The sequence below is a fragment of the Bubalus bubalis genome, chromosome 15 (genome assembly GCF_019923935.1).
Source record: "Bubalus bubalis isolate 160015118507 breed Murrah chromosome 15, NDDB_SH_1, whole genome shotgun sequence".
NCBI classification, from domain to species: Eukaryota; Metazoa; Chordata; class Mammalia; order Artiodactyla; family Bovidae; genus Bubalus; species Bubalus bubalis.
In genome coordinates, this window is record NC_059171.1 from 15,109,145 (window position 1) to 15,133,542 (window position 24,398).

At 38.2% G+C, this 24,398-nt stretch overlaps 1 protein-coding gene across 6 annotated transcripts in view; it reads left to right on the forward strand.

Moving 5' to 3' along the window:
• The window catches only part of CPQ (carboxypeptidase Q), a 573,403-nt gene that overhangs the window by 376,984 nt on the left and 172,021 nt on the right, over positions 1-24,398 (forward strand). For all 6 annotated transcript variants that reach the window (XM_025265059.3, XM_025265060.3, XM_044928552.2 and 3 more), the window contains exon 5: positions 6,627-6,738. In XM_025265059.3, coding sequence (XP_025120844.3) covers positions 6,627-6,738 — 112 coding nt within the window. The remainder of the gene's footprint in view (positions 1-6,626; positions 6,739-24,398) is intronic.

Below are 24,398 nucleotides of genomic sequence, written 5' to 3' on the forward strand. Positions count from 1 at the left end.
CCCTAATGGCAGAAAGCAAAGAGGAACTAAAGAGCCTCTTGATGAAGGTGAAAGAGGAGAGTGAAAAAGCTGGCTTAAAACTCAACATTCAAAAAACTAAGATCATGGCATACCATCCCTCCACTTTCTGGCAAATAGATGGGAAAACAATGGAAACAGTGACAGACTCTATTTTCTTGGGCTCCAAAATCACTGCAGATAGTGACAGAGCCATGAAATTAAAAGACACTTGCTCCTTGGAAAACAGGCTATGATAAACCTAGACAGGGTATTAAAAAACAGAGACATCACTTTGCCAACAGAGGTTCTTATAGTCAAAGCTATGGTTTTTCCAGTAGTCAAGTATGAATGTGAGAGTTGGACCATAGTGAAGACTGAGTACTGAAGAACTGATGCTTTTGAATCAATTCAGAAGCTGGAGAAGACTCTTGAGAGTCCCTTGGACTGCAAAGAGATCAAACCAGTCAATCCTAAAGGAAATCAACACTGAATATTCATTGGAAGGGCTGATGCTAAAGCTGAAGCTCCAATATTTTGGCCACTTGATGGGAAGAGCAACTCATTGGAAAAGACCCTCATGCTGGGAAAGATTGAAGGTCGAAGGAGAAGGGGATGACAGAGGATGAGATGGTTGGATGCCATCACTGACTCAGTGAACATGAGTTTGAGTAAACTCTGGGCGATAGTGAAGGACAGGGAAGCCTGGGTTGCTGCAGTCCATGGGGTTGCAAAGAGTTGGACACAGCTGGGCAAATGGACAACAGCTGGAACCAAACACTCTGAATATACTGAGGGAGAGATGACTGTTATCTGCTGCATATCTGTAACTTTGGAGATCATTGAGTCATTATATTTCAATAGCTTTCAATATGCTACTAGATACAATAATCTTAGGTTTTACAATTACAGTTGATCTCTAGTTGACTTTTAGAAAGTAATGCAACCTTTTTTCATGCTTTAGTGACAAAATTATGATTGTAAGTAAATATAGACAATTTCCATATTTTTCTTTGCAACAGCTGAAATGGAATGAGATAAATCTGACCTTTAATGTTTGTTTCAACTCACTTTAAAAACCATCTTTGATAACTCTTGCTATGGTTTAATATAGTAGACATGCCAAAGAACATGTATATGCAATCTAAAGGAGGATGAGAGTGTTACATGTCTTCTCAGTTTCAGAGATAGAACGCTACCAATGCCTTCGAAGTCCACTGTCTGCCCTCTCTGATGGTCTCTTCTTCTCTGCCTGAACCTCATCTGATATAAACATTCTCCTAAGTTTCATTTATTATGACTTTGCTTTTTCTTCACAATTTTATCATATTTTTTTATGCACTACAAAAGATTACTTAGAGACTTCCCTGGTGGCTCAGATGGTAAAGCATCTGCCTACAATGCCAGAGACCTGGGTTTGATCCCTGGGTCAGGAAGATCTCCTGGAGAAGGAAATGGCAACCCACTCCAGTATTCTTGCCTGGAAAATCCCATGGACAGAGGAGCCTGGTAGGGTACAGTCCATGGGGTCGCAACGAGTCAGACATGACTGAGTGATTACTTAGCTCACTGAATTTTGCAATTTGTGTTAGGGAATCATACTCTTCTATTTCTTCTGCAGTTTATTTTGTTCTTTCTTTTCCTTTCATATTTCTGTTCTTGTGTTCATTTATAAATGTAGCTGCAGGTAATTTTAGCTCCTTTATAATATCCCACTGTATGCCTGTATCACAGTTTATTCATGTCACTGTTGTTGGACATTAGAGTTGGCTTCAGTTTGAGAGAAGGGTTCTGGAAGCAGGCGTATTTGCTACCTGCTTCCCAGCAGCACCAGTCGTCTTCTGCACCCCTGCGTCACGAGGTGGGCTCTCAGGGCTTCTGCCCTGCTCTCAGTTTTTCCTATCAGCACCTAAATGAATCTTGTGGAAAAGATCTGGAAAATGGGTACCTAGAGCCCTTATGTAGGAGGTTCCCAGGGGTTCTAAACTCTCATGTTAACTCACACTCACCCTTGAAGAATTTGTCAACATTTCATTGTCTTCATTCCTGCTCTTCTGCCTGTTACCTCTCCCTCTACTCTCTGCTAAAGGAAGACTGTATTCCACCACTCCTTGGATGAGCTCCTTATCCTCTGGAATTCAGTTCCTCTGACTGAATGACAATCTGAGACCTCTGATGGGCTTTTAAAAAGTTACGATTTTCGAGATTATCCAGATTTCTCATTATGGTGGGGGTAGAATTCTCCGAGGCTGTCTATGATTTAGGAGGAAGCAGACTGATTTTTCTTCCTCTTCTTGCCACCACCATTCTCTATCCCCTTTCTCTGCCTGATTTTTCTTTGTAGTACTTGAAACTATCATTATGTATTGCCCATCTCCCTCATGAGCACGTAAATTCCATTAAGGCAGAATATTTGTTTTATCCATGTCTATGTGCAAGGAGATGCAACCAGTCCATTCTGAAGGAGATCAGCCCTGGGATTTCTTTGGAAGGAATGATGCTAAAGCTGAAAGTCCAGTACTTTGGCCACCTCATGTGAAGAGTTGACTCATTGGAAAAGACTCTGATGCTGGGAGGGATTGGGGGCAGGAGGAGAAGGGGATGACAGAGGATGAGATGGCTGGATGGCATCACTGACTCGATGGACGTGAGTCTGAGTGAACTCCGGGAGTTGGTGATGGACAGGGAGGCCTGGCGTGCTGCGATTCATGGGGTCGCAAAGAGTCAGACACGAATGAGCGACTGATCTGATCTGATCTGATGTCTCTGGCTCTTAATAGACACTCAATTAAAACTGTTGAATAAGTGCAGGCAGGAAAGCCCAAAGAGCAGGACATTTTCTCCAGTATTTTGCATCTCCCTGTTTTAATAAGAATATACTTCCTCTGAAGTTGCTCTCTCCCTTGTTCTGCCATGTTTTTCATATGTTCCATTCCAACTTTATTCTTATTCATCTTTTAATCAAGCAAATCTGTTTGCCTTCAGTATCTCCATATGCCCTAATAACAGAGAAGTGGGGACCTGTCCCTGGGCTGCTATCTGTCTACCCCTGATTTACTGTGTCTTTGCTCCGAGACCCACAGCTGGCCTGCAAGTGTTTCTGCGCCACTGCCAGTCTAATTCTTCATCCTGGCAGGCTGTCATCCAGGGTATCTCTGCCCTGCTGCAGAAGGCCCTCCCTGCTCCCACCCTAAGGCCGATTCTTTGGTGGTCAGGACTAATGTGTGCCTCACAAATAGCAAACTCTGTATTTCAGAGCATTGCGGTTCCCATCCTGCCCTCATGTTTGTTTTGTTGTGGCCGCTCTTGGCTCCTGCTGATGGTTTTAATCATTTTTACTCATCACTGCATTTAGAAGAGATGGCGGTAAGAAGGAGGTTGGAGGGCGGGGAACTGGTCAGTGCTCTGCTTGCCTCGGTAAGCAGCGCACAAGAGGGGTAGATGGGTGGACGCCCCACTTCTCTGTTGGTTCTAGGCCATGTTATTGCTTGAGGGGCTCCACTTCTGGCAACAGAACCAGTGCATTCTCCCATCTTTTACAAAGTGATCCTTTTTCATAAATCTGGAGTTTACTGTGTCTCAGAGTTGTGTGTTTTTGTTTTGTTTGCTTAAATCAGATCCAAATATGTTACAGCTGATATTCATTTCTGCCTGGCCCTGGCACAAGATAGTGACTTTGTTATGTTTTACTGGGCTATCCTTTGTGAGGCTGCATCATGGAATGCTAAGCAGACACCACGTTGAGACCGCCTGCACTATTTACCAGGTGTAGGTCGAAGCTTTTATGATGAGGAAAATTCAAGTTTGTTAAACGTGTCACTGAATTTGAAGTAGTTTTTTGTCATCACCTAGTTTTTCAATCAGTTAATATTAAAATTACTGTCTCTTGGTGATCCCCAGTATATTCTTTTCTGTAAGAAAAAAAAAAGTTATACAAACTCTCATAATCCAAATGGTTTGTAATCATTCTTCCATATCACTATGCCAAAGTCCTTATCCTGTGAGATAACATTTACTTCCCTATCATTCAAAACCACTTCCATCTTTGAACTATTAGTTTAAGTAATAATTCTGGATTGGAGAACAGAGATAGTTCAGAAAACAGAAAGAAGTATGATTGTAAAGACAACGTCAGTTATTCCAAACTCTGAAGGTTAAAACAATAGCTGCCTTGATTTACTGACTCATGTATTATCTGAGAAAAAGTTGATTAAAACAGATTTTGACACTTTTTATCCACTGGAACTTGAACTTCATTGGGAAATGGTTCTGAGGGGGTAAGCATGTTGACTAATTGGCTTGTTCATCCCACATGGGATTATACCACTTTCTGAACCAGAATGTCCTGCTATTGCAACATGTTTGTTCTTATTCTTTTTTTCTTCCTTAAAGCAATCCATTTGGGCTCATTACACGACCATTTGTTAGGCTGGGGCATTGTACTTGTTTGTGACTACAGAGGAGTCATGGGAAGTCAGGACTGTCTGTATACACAGAGTCAATGCGAGATCCTGCAGCTGCTCAGGGGAGACGGCCGTGCTATGGGTCGCTCTGACGTCTGAAACCCCAAATCGTGCTTTCCCAAAGTCCTGGGGCGCTTTCATGTTGATCGTCAAGAAGATTTGTTCAAGTTTGGTTTGCTTATTTACTGTATGCTATTCATAGGATCAGACTGTTGAACTTGGTTTTTTAAGCTTTTTATTGAAGTGTAATATTCTCAGTATTGAAGTGTAGAATTCTCAAGCTGGAATTAAGATTGCTGGGAAAAATGTCCACAGCCTCAGATATGTAGATGATACCACTCTAATGGCAAAAAGCAAAGAGGAACTGAAGAGCCTCTTGATGAGGGTGAAAGAGGAGAATGAAAAACTGACTTAAAACTCAGCATTCAAAAAACTAAGATCATGGCATCCAGTCCCATCACTTCATGGCAAACAGAAGGGGGAAAATGTGAAAACTGACAGATTTTATTTTATTACGCTCCACAATCACCAGAGACAGTGACTGCAGTCATGAATTTAAAGGTTCTTGCTCCTTGGAAGAAAAGCTATGACAAACCTAGACAGTGTATTAAAAAGCAGAGACATCATTTTGTTGACAAAGGTCCATATGGTCAAAGCTATGGTTTTTCCAAAGCTATGGTGTTTTTTTTGTTGTTGTTTTTTGTTTTTTTTTTTCTGGTGGTTTTTCCACTGAAGCATCAATTCTTCAGTGCTCAGCTTTCTTTACAGTCCAACTCTCACATCCATACATGACTACTGGAAAAACCATAGCCTTGACTAGACGGATTTGACTAGATATGGTTGACTAGACTAGTCAACCACAGACTTGACTAGTATTTATACTCACACTCAATGTATGAGAGTTCCAGTTATTCTACCTCCTCACTAATATTTTCTATCTTTTTCATTTTAGCTATTCCAGTGGATATGTATTGTGGTTTACCATATATTTCCTTGTTGATAATGAACCTGAGTGACTTTCATTGGTGATTTGTGTATCTGTCTTTGAGAATTGTCTGTTCAAGTTTTTTTTCCCATTTTTCTGTCATTTCACTCTCCTTTTTGTTACTGTTTCATAGGGGTTCTTTATATAATCAAAATATGGGACTTTGTTGAAAATATGTTTTATAAATATTTTCTCCTCTGTGGGTTGCCTTTTCACTCTTGTAATAGAATCTTTTGATGAACAAATATTCCTAATATTTTTAAAGTCCAGTTTATTATTTTTTCATTTTATAGTTTGCACTTTTCTTATCCACTTTAAAAAATCTTTGCATACTCTAACTTGACAAAACTATTCTCTGCTTTCCTCCAACATTTTTATTTAAATTTGTAATTCAGCTGACTTGATATTCATATATTGTATAATCCAGAGAGCAATATATAATTTCCATGTAGATATCCTATTAGCCCAGCATCATTTTACTTGGTTTTTAACTTGTTTAAAATATATCTATGAAATTTAGTTTTACTGAGATATTTTTATATTTTCCTAGAGATACTTATTAATGATACTCAAAAAATAATTAAAGTCTATGATGGTGTAAAATTTATAATATAATCTATACATTTATTTAGCATGTAAATTGAGATATTTCTTAAAAGTTATTCTGTTTAATTAGACTCTCGTTTGTAATACCAGCATATTTATTCAACACTAGAGTGATTTATAATGCACAAACACAATAATTAAAAACAAATTAATTGTTCTCACTTTTTCATTTAAATTCAATTCAACACATGTTTATTATTTGTCTGCTAGAATTTGGGACAGCTGAGAATATGGTTGAGGTTGTGAGCTCTATCTGCATGTCATTTAGGTTTCAAGCCATATAATAAAGTTGTCAAATATCCGTCAATAATAAATAATTCTTCTTTAGTATTCAATATTATATTAATAGAGGTACAAGATGAGAAGTTTTATTCCTATTAAGATGACCTTATACCCCTTATGTAATGCCTCTATACCAAGTTTTCCATTAGCAATGACACAGTTCTTTTAAGAAGTAAAAATAGAAAAGAAAATATAAAACTTCTTTTCTGTATTTGGAACGCCTGCGAATGCTTCTTCTTTGATGTCATTTCTGCTTGGTTTTTATTTTTTCCTCTTTTTATTATTTGTTCTAGGTTGTACTGGTCAGTGGACATCTGGACAGCTGGGATGTCGGGCAGGGTGCCATGGATGATGGTGGTGGAGCCTTTATATCATGGGAAGCCCTCTCGCTTATTAAAGATCTTGGTAAATATTTAGAAAGTAGTTAACCAATGTGTGAGGTTGTCAGTGGTGATGTTTAACTCAACACACAAAATGCTCAGCAGATTAGTTGCTGTGGAATGTTCAAAGATTCTCCTGAGGTCTGTATGTTTTTTGTCAGTTGATTCCCAGAAAAGAGCTAATTTGTCCCCATAAAGAAAGCAATTTTTATTCAAGTGTCCACCAGACAGCCAAAGTATCAAATATAATCAGCCACTGGGGAAAATGAACAAGCTAATAAAACTGTAGCAAATGCAACCGCATCAGCTAGAGACTGTGTAAGGAAACCATAAACAAGTGGAAAGAAAAATCAGTAGCTCCCCCACTTCCTTTCCTTGTTTAGACATCACCAAGCTGCTCGGATAGCTTTGTTGCACGCATCTTTCCATATCCGGAGTCAAGGAGAGCAAAGTAGGCCTGGAGGAATGATTCTTTTCGCCACAGTGGGGAATCCAGGATGAAAATCTGGACCTTGCAGGTTAACCTAGACGTGGGGGAAGATGGATAGGCATATAAAGCAAGAACTAATTGTGAAAACAGTTTATCTTGATGACCATATTTGCAAACAGAAAACATACATTTCCTCTTTGTGGGCTGGTCAAGAGGTGGATTTTGAGTGATGTTAGAAATAATCGAACAATCTGAAATGAGAGTTCTATATTTGAATCAGACCAGTGGCGGTTTGGAAAATGCCTCATCAACAGAATGTTTCCATTGTGACTGTGGAGTTTCAAATGTCATAGAGATCAGAGCACTCCCTTTGGTGAAGGCATCCCATTGCTTACTTAAATACCCATGTGTTTAAACCTAAGCTTTGCCTCTGACTTTTAATGAACCCTTCTAACCCTAAATCAGCTCTTTAAATGATTTTTTATCTTTTGTTTTTTGGACTGGAGCTCTGGTTTTTTTTTTTTAATTAACTGATTTATTTTAATTGGAGGATAATTATCTTATAATATTGTGTTGGTTTTTGCCATACATCAACATGAATTGGCCACAGGTATACAATTGTTCATCTTAACAATAGACTACTGAAATTGTCTTGATTGGGGCAAATCTTTAGTGTATACTTTTTTTTTTTAAACTTTACATAATTGTATTAGTTTTGCCAAATATCAAAATGAATCCACCACAGGTATACATGTGTTCCCCATCCTGAACCCTCCTCCCTCCTCCCTCCCCATACCATCCCTCTGGGTCATCCCAGTGCACTAGCCCCAAGCATCCAGTATCGTGCATCGAACCTGGACTGGCAACTCGTTTCATACATGATATTTTACATGTTTCAATGCCATTCTCCCAAATCTTCCCACCCTCTCCCTCTCCCACAGAGTCCATAAGACTGTTCTATACATCAGTGTCTCTTTTGCTGTCTCGTACACAGGGTTATTGTTACCATCTTTCTAAATTCCATATATATGCGTTAGTATACTGTATTGGTGTTTTTCTTTCTGGCTTACTTCACTCTGTATAATAGGCTCCAGTTTCATCCACCTCATTAGAACTGATTCAAATGTATTCTTTTTAATGGCTGAGTAATACTCCATTGTGTATATGTACCATAGCTTTCTTATCCATTCATCTGCTGATGGGCATCTAGGTTGCTTCCATGTCCTGGCTATTATAAACAGTGCTGCGATGAACATTGGGGTATACGTGTCTCTTTCCCTTCTGGTTTCCTCAGTGTGTATGCCCAGCAGTATGTCTTACTTGTGTTTTAAAAATGGAAAAATGGAAAAGTGTGCAGTTTCTTTACTTCTAAATAGACCAGTGTCTCGCAACCCTGGCATTATTGCTATTTGGGGCAAGATAATTGCTTTTTCAAAATATTTAAATATAGTTTATTTACAATGTTGTGCCCATCTCTGGTGTACAGCAAAGTGACTCAGTTATACATATATATGCATTCTTCTTTTGTATTCTTTTCCAATATGGTTTAATCACAGGTTTATAGGGCCTTGTTTTTTATGCATTCTGAATTCAGTAGTTTGCTCTGCTGTGAGGTCTGTCCTGTGCATTTTAGGGTGTTCAGCCTCATCCCTACTAGATGCCAGTAGCACAACTCCCCCTGTCCCCAAGTTGTGACAGTGAAAAATGTCTCCAGACATTGCCAAATGTCCCCTGGTGGGTTGTGGGGGGACAGGGTGGCATGTAAAATTGCTCCGCTAAAATAGGCTAATTAAAGAACTGTAGGACACCTGAATACAAGGTCATTTTTTTAAAAAATGAACTAATTAGTAACTTTATATTGTTTATACTTTAAGCATCATTACCATACTGAGCACCTACTATGTGAAACCATTCTGTGAAAGCTGAGCATACTACATACTCTGTTCTTAAGACCCTTAAAATATAATTGAAGACATTCATATGCACCAACACACATAGTTATAAAGATATAATATCAAGTCTGCTTTTAGACTTGGGTGATGTTGGAAAGATAAATTGTCCAGCAAATAAAAACAGAAACACTCATTCCTTCAGAGAAGATCTGGGAAACTCCACATGTGAATTCATTCCTCTTCTTCCTTTAAAAAAATATACCCTTGGCTATCTGCCCTTAATTTTATTCTAGAATGAAGTGGGTTTGAGAGATGAGGCAGGCAACTATCAAAAATTTTCCTCTCCATGGGGCACAGATATTTATTTTGGAAGTTAATTTTAATTCAATGTGTTCCAACCAGCTTGACTGGAGGCACAATGGCAGTGTAAAAAGAGAACTAGACCCATCTCAATTAGATTTTTAGGTCACTCTGTGCCACAAACTACTTTTTTGGCCTGGGGCAGGTCATTTGAACTCTCTGGATTTGTTTTCTTCATCTCTCTTCAACTGTCAGCTTCCAGAGTATCTCACCTGCTCTTGTTGTTGTGCAGTCACTCAGTCATGTCATACTCTTTGTGACTCCATGGACTGCAGCACGCCAGTCTTTCCTTGTCCTTCACAGTCTCCCGGAGTTTGCTCAGATTCATGTCCATTGAGTCAGTGATGCCATCCAACCCCACCATATCCTCTGTCTCTCCCTTCCCCTTCTTCCCTCAATCTTTCCCAGCATCAGGATCTTTTCCAGTGAATTGACTTCCCATCAGGTGGCCAAAGTACTGGAGCTTCAGCATTTGTCCTCACAATGAATATTCAGGGTTGATTTCCGATAGGATTGACTGGTTTAATCTTGCTGTCCAAGGGACTCTCAAGAGTCTTCTCCAGCACCACATTTCAAAATCATCAGTTCTTCAGCGCTCAGCCTTCTTTATGGTCCAACTCTTACATTCGTACATGACTACTGGAAATGCTATAGCTTTGACTATATGGACCTTCATCAGCAAAGTGATGTCTCTGCTTTTTAATATGCTGTCTAGGTTTGTCATAGCTTTTCTTCCAAAGAGCAAGCATCTTTTAATTTCATGGCCACAATCACCATCAACAGTGATTTTGGAGCCCAAGAAAATAAAGGCTGCAACTGTTTCCATTTTTCCCCATCTATTTGCCATGAAGTGATGGGACCAGATGCTATGATATTAATTTTTTTTAATGTTTAATTTTAAGCCAGGTTTTTCACTCTCCTTTTTCACCTTCATCAAGAGGCTCGTCAGTTCCTCTTCACTTTCTGCCATTAGACTGTTATTATCTGCATATCTGAGATTTTGGTATTCCTCCCTGCATTCTTGATTCCAGGTTGTGATTCATCCAGCCCAGCATTTTGCATGATGTACTCTGCATATAAATTAAATAAGCAAGGTGACAGTATATAGCCTTGATGTACCCCTTTCCTAATTTTAAACCAGTCCATTGTTTCATGGTGGATTCTAACAGTTGCTTCTTGACCTGCATACAGATTCCTCAGGAGGCAGATAAGGTGGTCTGGTATTTTCTTCTGTTTAAGAATTTTGCACAATTTGTTGCGAGCCACACAGTCAAAGGCTTTAGCCTAGTCAGTGAAGCAGAATTAGATGTTTTTCTGGAATTCTCTTGTTTTTTCTATGATCCAGCAGATGTTTACAATTTGATCTCTGGTTCCTCTGTCTTTTCTAAATCCAGCTTGTACATATGCAAGTTCTCAGTTCATGTACTGTTAAAGCCTAGCTTGAAGGATTTTGAGCGTTACCTTGCTAGCATGTGAAATTAGCACAATTTTATGGTAGTTTGGACATTCTTTGGCATTGCCCTTTTGGGATTGGAATGAAAACTGACCTTTTCCTATGATCACTGCTGAGTTTTCCAAATTTCCTGGCATAGTGAGTGAAGCCTTTTCAGAGCAGCATCATCTTTTAGGATTTGAAACAGTCCAGCTAGAATTCCATCACCTCCACTAGCTTTGTTTGTAGTAATACTTTCTAATGCTCACTTGACCTCACATACCAGGATGTCTGACTAGGTGAGTGACCACATCATCATGGTTATCTGGGTCATTAAGACCTTTTTTGTATAGTTCTTCTGTGTATTCTTGCCACCTCTTCTTAATCTCTTCTGCTTCTGTTAGGTCCATACCATTCCTGTCCTTTATTGTGCCCATCTTTGCATGAAATGTTTCCTTGGTATGTCTAATTTTCTTGAAGAGATCTCTAGTCTTTCCCATTCTGTTGTTTTCCTCTATCTCTTTGCATTGTTCACTTAAAAGGCTTTCTTCTCTCTCCTTGCTATTCTTTGGAACTCTGAATTCAGTTGGATATATCTTTCTCTTTCTCCTTTGCCTTTTGCTTCCCTCCTTTTCTCAGCTATTTGTAAGGCCACCTCAGACAACAATTTTGCCTTCTTGCTTTTCTCTTTCTTTGAAATGATTTCGGTCACTGCCCCTGTACAATGTTATGAACCTCCATCCATGGTTCTTCAGGCACTCCATCAGATCTAATTTTTTGAACCTGTCACTTCCACTGTATAATTATAAGGGATTTGATTTTGGTCATACCTGAATGGCCTAGTGGTTTTCCCTACTTTCTTTAAGTCTGAATTTTGCAGTAAGGAGCTCATGCTCTGAGCCACAGTCAGCTCCAGGTTTTGTTTTTGCTGACTGTATAGAGCTTCTCCATCTTCAGCTGCAAAGAATATAATCAATCTGATTTTGGTATTGACCATCTTATAATGTTCATGTGTAGAGTCATCCCTTGTGTAGTTGGAAGAAGGTGTTTGCTACAACAGGGTGTTCTTTTGGCAAAACTCTGTTAGCCTTTGTCCTACTTCATTTTGTACTCCAAAACCAAACTTGCTTGGTACTCCAGATATCTCATGACTTCCTACTTTTGCATTGCCGTCCGCTATGATGAAAAGGACATCTTTTTTTGGTGTTAGTTGTAGAAGGTCTTGTAGGTCTTCATAGAACTGTTCAACTTCAGCTTCTTTGGAATCAGTGGTCGGGGCATAGACTTGGATTACTGTATATTGAATAGTTTGCCTTGGAAGTGAACCAGATCATACTATTGTTTTTGAGATTGCACCCAAGTACTGCATTTCAGAGTCTTTTGTTGAGTCTGAGGGCTATTCCATTTCTTCTAAGGGATTCTTGCCCACAGTAGTAGACATAATGGTCATCTGAATTAAATTTGCCCATTCCTATCCATTTTAGTTCACTGATTACTAAAATGTTGATGTTTACTCTTGCCATCTCCTATTTGTATCTTTTGTAGGCTTTGAATCTTACTTCTTTCATCATGGGACCCTGAATCACTGTTAATTGAGTTGAATTCAGTTGCATGAATAAATGTATGCAATGGTGAATTGAGTTATCTTTCTCTAGCTTTGAAACTACACTGACTTTATTTGCTTTTGAAAGTAGTAGTAAGTCTCCTTCAATTCAGGACTTAACTCTCCTATAGATTTCTGAAAACCTATGTAAACATATGAATACAACTCTTAAAGAGTAACATTTCTTTTGAGTGGGTGTTAAGAGACAGCATGCTATACTGTTAAAACAGCACTATGGAGCCAGTCTGCCTGGGTTCAAATCCCATTTCAGCAACTCACTAACATGTGGCCTTCAGTAAGTTACTTTCCCTTTCTGTGCTTATTTTCTTATCTGTGAAATGGAAATAATAATAGTTCCTATCTCACAAGGTTGCTCTGAAAATTAAGTAATTTATATAATGTACTTAAAACAGAGCCTAACCCATCCCCAAAACTCAATAAATTAACTTTTATTATTTAATAAGCATGATCTAATAGTACTGTATTTTTTACTTAAAGGATTTTTTTTTTTTGTCTTTAACCTCTCATCTGCTTAGTGATTACTTTGCCTCCTAACTTAATATGTTAATTGTAACTCTAGGGCCAGATGCTATGATATCCCTAAATATCCTTTTCGTTTACTGTTAAAGTCACCATCCATTGTATTACGGAAATCCATTGACCCCTGCACTATTTTCCACTTTCATGCTAAATTTTCAAGAGTCTAAATTTCTCCTGGTCACTTCCTGCTTCCACTTCCTGCTTAAGTTGAATGCCCAGAATCCACAGTACATCTCATATTCTGCAATTGCATCTACTGAGTCTTACTCTTTAATTTTAAAATTAAAATTAGACTGTGGATTTCTGTTTGTAGATTACCTATGTGTTTTAATATGAATAACTAGGTCTAACATGTGACTGATGCCTTCTAGATGAAAATTACTGATTTACTTGAACAAGAGCTAGCACTTTGGGCTAGAGGCCAAGAAATGGGTTCATAATTATGTTACTTAATTACATTGAGTCCAGGCTATTTAGTTGGTGAAATATGAAAGCTCTATGGCAATCTGTTTTTCCAAGAAAAGTGAGACTTCTTTTGGCTGCTGTCCCTTGGACAATATGTCATGCAGAATGCATGTCAGAGTCCCTCAGTGGGGCTTGTTAATTTGAAGTGTTGGTCTAGTGGGACTTTCTGATATTTAGGCATATTGTTCTAAGATTCATTCTTCATGTCTCTTCTTTATTCTCTTCTCTCACTACTTTTATAGATTCACTCTTTTGCCCAAGCCATCAGCTAAAACCAGATTCAATTAATCTAACAGAAGAGATATTTGTACTTTGCAAATGTAATCAGTCATTTCTGAGTAACTGTCAACAGAAGGCTATTTGCTGTGAAATGCTATTGAATACTTTTTTGTGTTTGTGGTTTACTGGATTTGAAACTCAATGTTTATTTGAAATGTCATTTCCTGGAATGTTCTGGTGTCAGTGGACAAAGCCTATGGCCAAAGAAGTTATGCTTCAAAATGTTCATTTGGCACTTGAATAATAGACCACCATCCATCCCCAAATTCTTCCAACTTTACCATTTTCCATTAAGTTAGAATTTTTAATTTTCAGGCCTAAACAAAGAGAAAAAATAGTTTACAGTACTACCTGGTTGTTGAAATGTTGGATATATGTGAAACATCTTTTTAGATAAATTTTAATGTGAGCATCTTGACTGTAATTTTTATAGAGTTTGAAGTCTGTGTGTTAGAAAATATTTTATTCATATTTCATTGAGTCAACAAATATTTACTACACTGATTGAATGTCAGTGTGCCCGATACCTTGCAACAAAGAGGAATGAGACACAATCCTTGAAGTCTTTGAAGTAAGAGAGACATTTAGTTTAAAAATTGCAATGAAATTGTTATAAACCCTTTAATTGAAATATGTGTGAATTACTTCAGGCAGCTGGTAAAGAGAGGGACCAGCATGGCTTGTCTGGGTCAAGGCATCTTCACAAAGGTGATATTTGAGTTTTCTTTTATAAAGATAAATAGAAATTCTTGAAGCAAAGGGGGCACAATGAAGGATTCCCAGCAGATTATAGAGCTTCCAGTGCTGTGCATCATTAAAAATGAGGAGAAAACTGTTGATAGTTAACAGTCATGGGACTGTGGGGAAAAGGGAAGATTTGCAGAATTGCAAGAGGTGCTCTTTTTACCTCCTATACATATATACCATTAGATTTTTTAGTAGTAAAGTTGTGTTACTTTATTAAGGAAAAAACCCTCAAAATTAAAAAAAAAAATTTATTGGTATTGCCATCACTATAAATAGTCTGCTAACAGGAACTACAGAGCAGAGGTATGAAGTAGGAAGACTCACACGTAGGTCACCAAGCCTTTCAGGCCCAGAAGTATACACAGCCAAGTGCATGCCAAGGCTTTGGTGTAGATAGAACTTTATGGAATCATTTCTAATGCAGCGGCTTGCCTCTTAGAGGTGGGGACCCATCCAGGAAAAGGGTTTTCTTCTCCCAGGCCCTGGTCAAGCCTCCCTTGGAAAAGCCTCAGGAAGTTCAATCCAGAATATCTGAGTTAGGGATATGAAAATCTTCCAAGAGAGGGACACCTGAAGGGTAAAGCCAGTGACAGAGAAAGCCTGAGGCCAGCTCAGGACTAGCCCACATCTAGAAAGAAGAGCCCATTGGAAAGAATCTTCTCTTATGGTCAAATAAGTTTGGGAAACTCCCTCTTGGTAATTTCATTATTCATTAAAACACATTTGTTGGGAGAGTCTTCCATGACTCCAGTGTGCTTTGGAAGCGTTGCTCTGGGCCATTACCAGCGTTGGCAGAAGTGAGGAAGAATCCAAGAACGCTTGCTGAGGCACCGAGCATGGAACTGAGTACAAATGGCCGTGGATTTATCTTCATTCTCGATTTTGTGGGTTGTCTTTGGGCTCTTGCATCTGCCAGAATATTGACAAGATATAACCATGTAATGGTTCCTGAATTGGCATGGGAGAGATTATTCTTTTATTATGTCTTGAAGAGCATTTGTACCCACCCAAGTGCAAATTTAACCCAATATATAACTTTATTTCTGTACTATCTGAGCCTGTTTTATTAAGATGAATGTAGTATTATTAGAAATGCTTGACATATGCTGAAGGCTCTCTCTGCCAGGTTTTTCTGTGGCCCCAAGTACATTAGAATTTGGTAGGATTTATTTTTTCTAGGAGGAATTTTTATCTTAAAACATTTCACAAACTTCCCTCCTCCCATTTTAGATGCTATTCCTCTGCAGTTATTTTGTGAACACAATTATTTAGGAAACTTACAGCCCTGGGAAAAATTTCCTATTATACCTCAATCCCTTTAGGAAATAATATCTCTGCTTCTGGAACTCTTCAAGAAATTAACTTGGAAAAAAATTAACTTAGAAAAAATATTTTCCCCAACATTACACTTTATTAATTTTAATTTTAATGTATAGATGTTTGTTTGCCTTTTTTTTCTGAACAAATTTTGGCCTTGATATTTTATGATTCTATTTAGAGATGCAAATACCTAGAACAATGGAAGAAGTAAAAGCTGTGATTTGCTTGCTTTTTCTCTTTTTTTTCTAAAATCTAAAAGTAGATTTACAGTAAGTGGACATTTATGGCTCATTCTCATGATCTTTAGAGGATGGTACTCTCATTTTCATTCAGCTGGTTATTTCCTCTAGTGGCAGGTTATGTAATGTCTGGCTTTACCTTAACACTAGTGGCGGATACATATTTTTGCAGCTGGGAATTGCTGAGAACTTTTCTTAAGGTTTGAACACATTGATAAGTCTCAGTAAAATACTTTGCATCTTTATATCTCATTCAGATAACATAGACATTTCCACTGGTGTGTATAAAGAGACATAAACTGTGTAGATTGATCTTCCAAATGTGTCATGAGATAAAGTAAGATTTATTAAAAATGAATCACTTAGAAGGTGTCCTACCTTTTAGTTTAGATGTGATAGGAGAGACTCTGTAGTTCTTTTCAAGCCTTAGACTACATTAATATTGCTGTTATTATTTTATCAGTTAGCTAAAATATGCCATTTCTTTATAAAAATAGACAAGACCTTGGCCCAGTGGCATTCAGCATCATGACTAATTCCTCACTGTCTGACAGAATCTGGAGGGGTGGCAGATGAATGCTGTGAGAGGAAGGGTCTCGGGGGGCCCCTCTGTCTGGAGCATACTCAGCTTCTTCTCCCACATCTAATTTGATTTGGCCTGTATGCCTAAGAAAGCTAAGAAATGTGGTGTTGGTAAAGGAAATGGAAGCTTTAAAAGTTGCTGCTATTTATCCTGGAGAAGAACAGCTATGGAAAAACTTAATAATGGTATCCTTAGTGGATACCATTTCTTCCCACTCAAGAATGGGATCCATATAAGCCCAGGGCCGGGCTGTCTCAAAAATGGAGGCTACCTCATTAAAACAGTATCATCACAGTGTTGCATAACTTGGCTCACAAGGAGATCTCCTCCTTTGGTAATAAATGTTGAACACCCACTTCATGGTCAACAAATAAAAGGGATAGGACACAGATCCTTCCAGCAAAGAGATCACAGTCAGGAACTGGTAGCTTCACATGGACAGAGATTTGAGCCAAGCCTTGAGTGGGTGGGAGACAGGAGAAGAAAAGACAAAATTAGAGCTCAGGAGAGTCCATGGTTTTGAGGAGTGGAGGGCGCTTTTGTAAATCTAGAGCAAATGTGAGTGAGGAGTGGTGGGAAATTAGGGTCAGTTTGTAAAAAGACATTGGACACAAAGCTCAACTTTGGAGTTGGTGTTCTAGGCAGTAGGAGCCGTTGAAGGTTTTAAGCATGGGATTGACTTCTTCTAAAGATACTGGGTAGGCTGTCCTTTTAACTTATAGGGAAGTGGGATGAATAGAATGGAGACACAGGAAAGTAGAGTGGGGGAGATTCCAGCTATACAGAGCCTGGAAAACCAGAGTTTGGGAGTTACTAAGCAAATTGTATTTGCCATGTAGCTGACAAGCCAGCTTCTACCTCTCTATGCTAAATATACCAAAGAGGAAGTGCTGGGGTTTCCAAGGATGCTGTGTTCTTTGCCTGCACACTTCTCTGCATCATGCTTAATGCTGCATTTTGTGAAAGCTGAGATCTACTGAGCTTAGAATGAATTCCGTTCCAGTAAGTGTGCCTAGCTAGCATATTAAGAGACATTACTTTGCCAACAAAGGTCCCTCTAGTCAAGGCTATGGTTTTTCCAGTGGTCGTGTATGGATGTGAGAGTTGGACTGTGAAGAAAGCTGAGTGCCGAAGAATTGATGCTTTTGAACTGTGGTGTTGGAGAAGATTCTTGAGAGTCCCATGCACTGCAAGGAGATCCAACCAGTCCATTCTAAAGGAGATCAGTCCTGGGTGTTCTTTGGAAGGAATGATGCTAAAACTGAAACTCCAGTACTTTGGCTACCTCATGTGAAGAGTTGACTCATTGGAAAAGACCCTGATGCTGGGAGGGATTGGGGGCAGGAGGAAAAGGGGACGACATAGGATGAGATGGCAGGATGGCATCACCGACTCGATGGACATGAGTTTGAGTGAACTCCTGGAGTTGGTGATGGACAGGGAGGCCTGGCGTGCTGCGATTCATGGGGTCACAAAGAGTCAGACACGACTGAGCGACTGAACTGAACTGAACTGAAGCGTGCCTAAAAACAGAAGTCTGCAGACCAAGAAACAAGGAAATATATTATGAACATCTGCTTGGAGCTTTATGATTAACTGGGTTTTTTCAATGGTCTTGGGAGATAAGGATTTAGTTTAGCTCATTTTTAGGCACCACCAATCCTGTGAACATCCTCAAAATCAAGCTGTAGGGATGGAGAGTTTCTACTGGGTGTGTGCCAGAAATGATAAGTATTAAATGAAGTTGACTATTATAAGATTACTTGTTTGTGATCCTGCTAATGCTATCCTCATATTGGATAAATCATTGCTGATGAACTGATGCCCAGTCCATGTTCTTGTTTGAAGAACAAGAACAGCCCCATATGCTGTGCAAGTTACTTTAATTCTGTGTCACATTTTTGAAGCATCTATTTAGTGCTCTTCTCTACAGCAATGAGGAGAGAATCAGCATTATAGATGAACAAGAACAGCCCAACCCCAGATTGTACCATGTGACCCAGATTTCATGGACTTTTTAGCCCATGAAATCCTCCTTCCTTAACCCCAAAATAACTCAGAATCTGTAGGCAAATGAGAGGCAGCATGGAGAGTAGAACACATATACCCTCCTTGTTAGATTATTGAGGGTTCACATCCTTCTATGCTACTTAGTAGCTGTATTATGTTGGACAAATTTATTCAACCTTTAAATCTCCATTTCCTCTTCCTTACCATGGTAACAGCTTATCTTGAATTGTTAGAGGATAATTTGAAATAATTTAGATAGTATCTGCCCCCCCACTAGATCATCAGTAATAATAACTATGATTATTAGATGCTAATTGCCAAAGCAAGGGTGGATATTCTAGCAGAAGTTATAATCTCAGGATTGACTTTGTCTCTCAAGGCTTGATGTCTGTATTCTTTTCACAGTTGGGGTTGGCTGGGGTCATCCCTAAAGCAGAGAAGCCTCATAATGAAAGAAGAGTAGCTGGCTCCAGTGAGCCCAACTCACCTACCATCACTCCAGAATAGCCCCCATCCATGAGCATATATAAGGCTAATCTATAAGGCTGATTCTCTCCTCATTGCTGTAGAGAAGGGCACTAAATAGATGCTTCAAAAATGTGACACAGAATTAAAGTAACATGCACAGCATATGGGGATCGAAAGAGCTCCATCTTTTCCGTGTCCTTTTAGCTTTCTGCCAACATTCTTAAGCTAGTGATACCATATTTACAAAGACTTATAATAGCTACCAGGGAAGCCCTGTATAATATCCCTGAAGAAAAAAAAAAAGTAAAATCAGGAAATAGCTGTTGAGAACAACATAATTTACTACAAAGTAAATTGAAATATAGAAAAAACTGAAAGCAGAGAAAACAAAGAATCAAATCTAGTTCTTACACTTATATTTTACTCTTATAACTAAGTTCTCAAGAAATCTTTCTGCTTTTTAATATAATCAAAAAATCCTGCAGTTTCCGGTCATTCTCAGAAGATCATCCTGCATAGAAAACTGAGGACAATGACCACTAATGCTTGTATTATTGTTCTTTCTCTGTAATAATGGCATCTTTTAAAAGAAATACATTTAAAATATAATTGAAAGTATTCCAAGTTATGGCTTTGATTAATGTGTATAGGAAAACATGTCAGGAGCTGATTCAAAGGCTGTAGTTTTGTTCTCATCACCATAGACCATATATCCACTTAGCTATCCCCATATTCAGTTGTTTCAGGCAGCACTTTAGAACAAGGGAAGATTTTATGAAGTGATTCACACTAGAATTACTCTTTTTATGAAAGATATGTGTGAATTAATCCTTTATAGTTGAATAATTTTAGATGGAATCATTTGAATATTATTTTAGCCACAAATAAATGGCGGAATTTTTGAACTTTATGTGTTGCAAAAGAAACCAGTGGTTAAATTAATAAAACATGGGTTTTTGGTAAAAATGGAAAACATACATCAAAAGAGGCCCATATGTTTTCACTTCATATTAATATAATAAAGACATAAATTAAACAACATATCAGCAAACATTAATTGAACATCTAGGAGAAAAGAGGAGAGAATTAATACATGAGGAATATTTCCTGTGCACCAGTTACATCACATGACCTTTTTTAATCCTCAAAAGAGCCCTTTGACGTATATATCATTATGCCTGGAAGGTACACTGGACCTATCTAGCCTTTAGTTCCTTAGCGGTGAAATAGATGACGATATGCTTGCAGGACTGTTACATGAATCAAACACAGTGTAAGCAAATGCATATCTATCAGACTTGTAAAGATGAAATCCATGCCACGGACGTTGGAGAACACTGCAGTGGCGATGCTGAACCGATGGTGGCCGTCTCACCGACTTGGAATTCAAACGGAGCACTTCGGTGGAGAAGTGCTTTGGGAGGTAGGGAGACAAGGCAACCTTAAAGCGGTGGTAGTAAGAAAAAGCTTCAGTGATGTCCTACAGCATTTTATAACGGTAGCATCATTTAACTAATTACAAATGTATAACATTCCTCTTTCTTTTTTTTTTTAAATTTTATTTTATTTTTATACTTTACAAAATTGTATTAGCTTTGCCAAACATCAAAATGAATCCGCCATCCTCTTTCTAAGAGTCAACAGTAGCAGTGAATATTCTTGCTTTAGGAACTTAAATGAAGGAGAATCAAGTGAGATTTCTCATCCAGGTCTCCTTAGATTGATGTGAAGAAGAGAGGAGGTGCTCCTTGACTTCAGGATGAAGTAATAATGGCATTTAGCTTGCTAGAGCACAGTGTCCCAAGCTCTGAGCGTCGTGCAGTTCTCACTGAGTCTGGAAGGTGGAAATTACTATTATTCCTTTTACAAATGAGGGGCCTAAAGCTGAAGCTGGTTACAATTTCTGAAAAAGTAGAAAATCTCTTATTTCTTTTTCTTAATATTTTTCTTTTTTTATTTGCCCCCTCGTTTTCCAACAAATAATTCAAATATTTGGAAACTGACATAGGATAATAAACACCAACAATCCTCCACCCGGATCTCATAAACGTTAACAATTTCAAATATTTGTTTCCGGACCTTAGTTTAAAAGAAATTAAACATTACCAGAAGAGTTGAAACCTGTTTTGCTCCTCTCCACAATCCATCCCTTCTCCCCTTGCAGTTGCCATCATGCTCTGATTGTTATGACATTATTCTGTAAGTGTGTTTATCCAAAATCAGTATCATATAGTTCTTGTGATTTTGAATTTACATAAATGGTATTATTCTCTTCTGTATGTGGATTTATTGTGTTTTATTTTTTATTCTATCTTCTTCAGGTGACTGTTTAGTCCACTAATATTCAGTCTTTCTTATAATATTTACATTTAAGGCCATGCGTCTCTTGCTAAGCTCTGGTTTAGCTACTTTCCACAAGTTTTGAAATAGTGTCTTAATGGCCATGAAATCTAAACATGTTAGAAAATTTTTCATTATGATTTCTTCTTTGACTACTTAATCATTACAGCTTTAAGTTTCTAAAAATATTTAGTTATAGAGTTCTAATTATGTTAGAAAATGGTTGTTAAACATGCATTATGTAATACTGATTCTTTCATATTTTTTGAGACAAAATATTGGTTTATTACTTGGTCAAATTTTAAAACCTGTGTTCTTTTGACTTACAAGGAATATGTGTCCTCATTTTTATGAGAATAGCATTCTACATATGCATTCGTTAGAGAAAATATATTGTGCTCTTTATTATTACTAGTTTTTCATCTGACTGCACTATCAGTTTTTGAGAGCAGTATATTAAAATCTCCCACTAAGACTGTGATTTTATAAATTTCTCCTTTAATTTCTATCAGCTTAATTAGCTTTGTATAGTTTGAAGCTTTGTTGCTGTGTCTGGTTGAGTCTAAAGATCTCCTCATCCTTAATAATGTTTTTTCCCTGTAAGTCTGTTTTATAGTAGTATGTATCATGACTACCTCTCTTTTGCTTACTCTTTCTTTTTCTATTTTTAATTTTGATTAATCTAGGTCATTGTGTTTCAGTTGATTCTGTTGTGAAGAGCATATAGTTAGATTTTTAAATATTCAGTCTCACAATCCTTGTCAGTTAGCGGGGATGTTTATTCTGCTTATTTTTATTGTGGTTACCTATGGTGACTGCAGCCATGAAATTAAAAGACGCTTATTCCTTGGAAGGAAAGTTATGACCAACCTAGATAGCATATTCAAAAGCAGAGACATTACTTTGCCAACAAAGGTTCGTCTCGTCAAGGCTATGGTTTTTCCTGTGGTCATGTATGGATGTGAGAGTTGGACTGTGAAGAAGGCTGAGCACCGAAGAATTGATGCTTTTGAACTGTGGTGTTGGAGAAGACTCTTGAGAGTCCCTTGGACTGCAAGGAGATCCAACCAGTCCATTCTGAAGGAGATCAGCCCTGGGATTTCTTTGGAAGGAATGATGCTGAAGCTGAACTCCAGTAGTGTGGCCACCTCATGCAAAGAATTGACTCATTGGAAAAGACTCTGATGCTGGGAAGGATTGGGGGCAGGAAGAGAAGGGGACGACAGAGGATGAGATGGTTGGATGGCATCACTGACTCAATGAACATGAGTTTGAGTAAACTCCGGAAGTTGGTGATGGACAGGGAGGCTTGGGGTGCTGTGGTTCATGGGGTCGCAAAGAGTCAGACATGACTGAGCGACTGAACTGAACTGATAAATATTTATATGAGAAAGGGTCCTTTTGGCATCACCTTGAGCAGCCAGAAGTTCTCTAGTCCTTTTCAAAGAAAGCAGAACACTTTTCATTCATCCTAATGCTTGGCATCTGGAAAAGAGAAGAACTGGAAAACCAGGATGGTGAGCTGTCTATGGCATTTACTGTCATGGGATAATGAGAAAGGGACAAGGAGAAAAGCATGGAGGGCCAAGGCCCAAGTCCCCTGTCATTTTACCATCCATCTTCCTTTGTGTTTTCATCTTTATTTGCATACTTTTCAAGATCTTGAAAACAAACCTCTTAACTAATGATGATTTATTTTCAAATTTTGTTTTTCATTAAATTTTTTAACAACCACACTTTTATCATGGGCTGCCCAGTGTTACTCTTTTTTTTTTTTTTTTTTTTTTTTCATTTCATACATGATATTTTACATGTTTCAATGCCATTCTCCCAGATCTTCCCACCCTCTCCCTCTCCCACAGAGTCCATAAGACTGTTCTATACATCAGTGTCTCTTTTGCTGTCTCATACACAGGGTTATTGTTACCATCTTTCTAAATTCCATATATATGCGTTAGTATACTGTATTGGTGTTTTTCTTTCTGGCTTACTTCACTCTGTATAATAGGCTCCAGTTTCATCCACCTCATTAGAACTGATTCAAATGTATTCTTTTTAATGGCTGAATAATACTCCATTGTGTATATGTACCACAGCTTTCTTATCCATTCATCTGCTGATGGACATCTAGGTTGCTTCCATGTCCTGGCTATTATAAACAGTGCTGCGATGAACATTGGGGTACACGTGTCTCTTTCCCTTCTGGTTTTCTCAGTGTGTATGCCCAGCAGTGGGATTGCTGGATCATAAGGCATGTCTATTTCCAGTTTTTTAAGGAATCTCCACACTGTTCTCCATAGTGGCTGTACTAGTTTGCATTCCCACCCACAGTGTAAGAGGGTTCCCTTTTCTCCACACCCTCTCCAGCATTTATTACTTGTAGACTTTTGGATTGCAGCCATTCTGACTGGTGTGAAATGGTACCTCATAGTGGTTTTGATTTGCATTTCTCTGATAATGAGTGATGTTGAACATCTTTTCATGTGTTTGTTAGCCATCTGTATGTCTTCTTTGGAGAAATGTCTATTTAGTTCTTTGGCCCATTTTTTGATTGGGTCATTTATTTTTCTGGGGTTGAGCTGTAGGAGTTGCTTGTATATTCTCGAGATTAGTTGTTTGTCAGTTGCTTCATTTGCTATTATCTTCTCCCATTCTGAAGGCTGTCTTTTCACCTTGCTAATAGTTTCCTTTGATGTGCAGAAGCTTTTAAGGTTAATTAGGTCCCATTTGTTTATTTTTGCTTTTATTTCCAATATTCTGGGAGGTGGGTCATAGAGGATCCTGCTGTGATGTATGTCAGAGAGTGTTTTGCCTATGTTCTCCTCTAGGAGTTTTATAGTTTCTGGTCTTACGTTTAGATCTTTAATCCATTTTGAGTTTATTTTTGTGTATGGTGTTAGAAAGTGTTCTAGTTTCATTCTTTTACAAGTGGTTGACCAGAGTTCCCAGCACCACTTGTTAAAGAGATTGTCTTTAA